At 54.2% G+C, this 3839-nt stretch overlaps 1 protein-coding gene across 1 annotated transcript in view; it reads left to right on the top strand.

Moving 5' to 3' along the window:
• The window catches only part of SLC22A18 (solute carrier family 22, member 18), a gene marked incomplete at its 5' end in the record, with an annotated part of 25195 nt that extends 21633 nt beyond the window's left edge, over positions 1-3562 (top strand). The window contains one exon of the mRNA XM_010285872.1: positions 3375-3562. Within this exon, the coding sequence (XP_010284174.1) occupies positions 3375-3562 (188 nt within the window). The remainder of the gene's footprint in view (positions 1-3374) is intronic.
• Between the last annotated feature and the right edge of the window lie 277 nt (positions 3563-3839).

Raw genomic sequence — 3839 nt, 5'->3', positions numbered from 1 at the left:
GGCCTGAGCCAGCGGAGCCGCGTCCCGGCGAGCTGCCTCTCCGCAGCAGCTGTGGCAGTGACGGCGTGGGTGTCTCGCAGAGAAATGCAGCTATTAAAATGCCTGCCATCCGTCTCTGGCCGTGGGTGGCACCCCGCAACGGCTGGTCCCCCCGTACAGCAGCTAGAAGGCTGCTCCTTCCTATGCGAGCCTGAGACCGGCTCTGCAAAGCGAGCGTTTTGGTGGTGCGTTAGGAATCCTCACTTTTCTAAGAGCGTGGAAATCTGGCTTTATGAAAATGCCTCGCTGCTGCTGTATCAAAAACCTGAGCGCTAGCTTGCAACAGCTTTTAGTTAATGCAAGGAAACCACACGCTGGGAATTTAACCCTTGGAAACATCAGGTTTGAGCCTTGCTGCTGTCTTTTCCTGATGTTTTTTGCCAGCCTGGGGCCGGCGGAGCCCATGGAGGTTTTTCTTCAGGCCAGGGAGAGGCTTCCCGAGGAGCTGGAAGTTGGGCTGAGCTCAGGTGTCGGTCTCATTGCAGGGCTGGAACGGATGGGGCGTTGCAGGAGGATAACCCGTCCGCCCTTGCTAGACACTGAGTCACTCGCCCTTGCCTTTTAAATAGGTGTCTCGGAAAGGGAACAGCGGGATGTAGGATGGCACTGTCCCTTGCACCCATCATCCTGCTTTCAGGACCAATCCAAGGTCACTTGCTACTGAGGCTGACGAGCTTGCCACTTGCTCCTTGCTTATGGCCGGGGCTTTGCACTGAAAGGAAAAGAGCGGAAATGATTTAATTAATTTCCCTTTGATTCCACCCCCCTCCCCCCATCTTCAAAGGCAGGAAGGGAAAATTCTGCCCCACGTGCATGTGCTGTTCAGCTGGGCGCGGGAGCTGGTGGGAGGGCAGCCCCGAGCCGGGGGGGACTTGCATCCGCACTCCTTGTCAACCCCGGTCCCCGTCCGAGAGCGGAGGTCTTGTTTCTGCAGAGAGCCCCCCGCCCTCAGGGGAGGGAGGAAGCCCAGCACAGCCTCCCTGTGTAACGGGCCCACGTTTCGTGATTTTATTTGCACATCGGACGCAAAACCTTAGGAGGAGAGCTTGCAGCCGGGCGGGGCTCAGCGCATTGAACCCCCCGGCTTTGCCGGGGCTTTGCCGGGGCTTTGCTGGTTTGAAGGCGGCCGCTGGTGGGGATGACCTAATCGTTAAATGAGGCCCCACGATGATTGCCCTGCGGGCTTTGGCTGATCTGGGCCAGCACCATCATCTGAGCGCGGCAACAGGATGTGAGCTGGAAAGGAGGGCGAGCCGAGCGCCCCGGCACAGCGGAGGGTGGGAGGAGAGACGGAGCCACCCGGCTTGGGATGCTGCCAGCACCCAACCCTGAAACCTGTGGGAGGAGAGGAGGGCTGGGGCAGGAGAGGAGGATGGGCTCCTGGCCGGGACGGGTCATGCCAGGTATGGGAAAAGGGAGAAAAAAGCTGGAGAGTGAGAAAAAATAGCAGGGAAGGTTCAGAAAGTGGGATAGACGGGATGAAGAAGGTGAGCAAGTGTGTTGGCAGAGCTGCGCAAAGCAGCGCAGGGCTTTTTCTGCTGATCTGGTGACTTGTCCCAGTGAAAGGTCTTGCCTTAAATGAGAGGCATCACATGCACAGCTTTGCAGCAGAACTAGGGCCACGCTGCAGAGCCGAGACCTGCGATGTCCCAAAGCTCGAGGGTGTCTGACACAAGGGATCTAATTTAAGCCCATTAGATAGAAATTACCTTTCTCAGCAACATGTTACAGAAGTGCAGAGGGAGATCCTTGCCTTTTAAGAGGACGGATTTCTGCTCCAGGAAAAAAAAAAAAAAGAAAGGAAAAAAAAGCGCCTCCTCAGTCATAAGAGCCAGTTTGGCAATTGTACGTAGTAATTAGTTTAATTCAAATACCTAGAGGGGAAAAAATAATTGCAAAACCTGCCCAGAAAGTTTGGTGGTTGTGGGATGGTTCCCATTGGCAAAGGGTCAAGGCGAGGTCCCACCCATCGCCTTTGTGTTCCCATGCGCGGATGGAGCGCTCGGTAGCGCTTCCCGGGAGATCTCCCTCTCCGCACAGCTACGCCCTCGACTCGAGCTCATTGCACAAGTATTTTAAGCATGCTGATAAAAGCCCAGCAGTTGCTGGGCGGCATTACGCGAACACCTGGCTGCCTCTTCTCTCCCGGAGCCAGCGATCGTTTCCCTGTGGCTGCCCACGTTAAGTATGGAACTCGGCTCCACGTCTTCTCGCATGCGGGACAGCATCCCCCTCTTCCCAGACACTGCTGGCCTGGTGCAGCAGCAACGCCTCAGCGCATGTCTTGGTGGAAAATTGATGCCAACGGCCCAAATAATTGTACTGATATTAAAAAAAACAAATTGCAGACATCATTTCAGGGTGGGTCACAAGTTTCTGGCATACACTGCCAGCTTGCCCTTCCTCCCGGTGCTGAGGGCTAATGATTTTCTGGCCGGCTGGGTATTTTCTGCTCCCCTGAGCGGGATAGCTGTCCCACACAATGACTGCGGGCCACAGAGCATGCTTGGGGGCCATCTTTGCATCCCGTGGGATGTCCTGGCTGTCCGTCTGCGCGTGGAAAAAAAACTGCCTTTGCCAAACTGGAGGTGCTTCCCCGTCCGCCGGGTTCCTGTTAACGATGCAAATGGGAGAGCTGCTGGAGGGGGAACCGGCCCAGCCGGGTGCAGGGCTCGCATTTCCATCCAAATTGAAATATCCGTTCTTTTTGCAAGGGAGGGTGGGGGAGTATCTCAAGGGGGTTCAGTCTTTATCTGTGGTTTTATTTATTTATTCTTAAAGACCTAGTTAGACCTAAGCCTCTCGCTCCTGCTAAGCCCTCGAGAGCTGTTCCTCTGTCCCACACTAGAGAATAAATGGCAATAGCAGCCTGGGTGGAACAGGGCCCTCTCAGGTAATTACGATATTGGAAGAATCTGTGATTTGCTTGGAAGTCTCTAACATGACCCTAGAAATTACCTCTCCATTCCTAACCCCAGCCCTGTTGAGTGCAACGTCCAGAAGCATCTTCTGGGGCCAAAGGCATCCTTGGACCCCGGTGAAGGCAGCGGTGAGCACCGGCTTGCCTTCCGGGCAGCATTACGGTCGTGCGGACCGCTCGGTAAAGAGCTGAGCTGGCTCGTGGTGGAAACTAGTCCCCGTGCCTCCAGGAGTCCTTAGCCTTAACGAACCCTAATTGGACATCTATAAATTAATGCAAGAGATTATTTGAAGTGATTTGCTACTACTGCAGGGGAATGCCGTCAGGGATGAAGGGGCTCCCGCACACTCTTTGCTTTCCCATCCCAAGACCTGCCCTCACCCTGACGTCTGTGTGTCTCTGCCACCTCTCCTAGGTACCATGCTTGGGATCTGTGCCTCGGTCCAGCCCTTGACCCGGACTGTGGGCCCCACCATTGGCGGAGTTTTATACAAACAATTTGGAGTCTCCTCTTTCGGCTATTTACAGCTAATTGTCAATATGGGTTTGTTTGTTTACCTCTTAAAGAGTAAAATCCCACTGAAAGAGACAAAAAGCCAGTAATTCAGCTGCAAGAAAGTAACCCCCTTACTTTTTCCATAGAAATAAAGAAGTTCTTGAGTTTTATTTTTGATTCTATAAACTTGGAGTAAAACCATGATGAATGCCTTGCCTTTCATCAACATTTGCATCTAGAGTAAGGGACAGATTGCTCTGCAAAGGCCTTGGAGCCATGCTGGAGCAGCTGGCGGCCACGGGACCCCAGGAGCTATCGGGTTCCCCCCCGCAGCGGTGGCTGTCACTGCAGGCAATAGCTCCAGCTTCTCAACCTGTGTTAGGG

The sequence above is a fragment of the Phaethon lepturus genome, unplaced genomic scaffold, assembly GCF_000687285.1.
Source record: "Phaethon lepturus isolate BGI_N335 unplaced genomic scaffold, ASM68728v1 scaffold13904, whole genome shotgun sequence".
Lineage (NCBI taxonomy): Eukaryota > Metazoa > Chordata > Aves > Phaethontiformes > Phaethontidae > Phaethon > Phaethon lepturus.
Note: the sequence above shows the minus strand (reverse complement) of the source record. Positions and strands in the feature narration are given on the sequence as shown.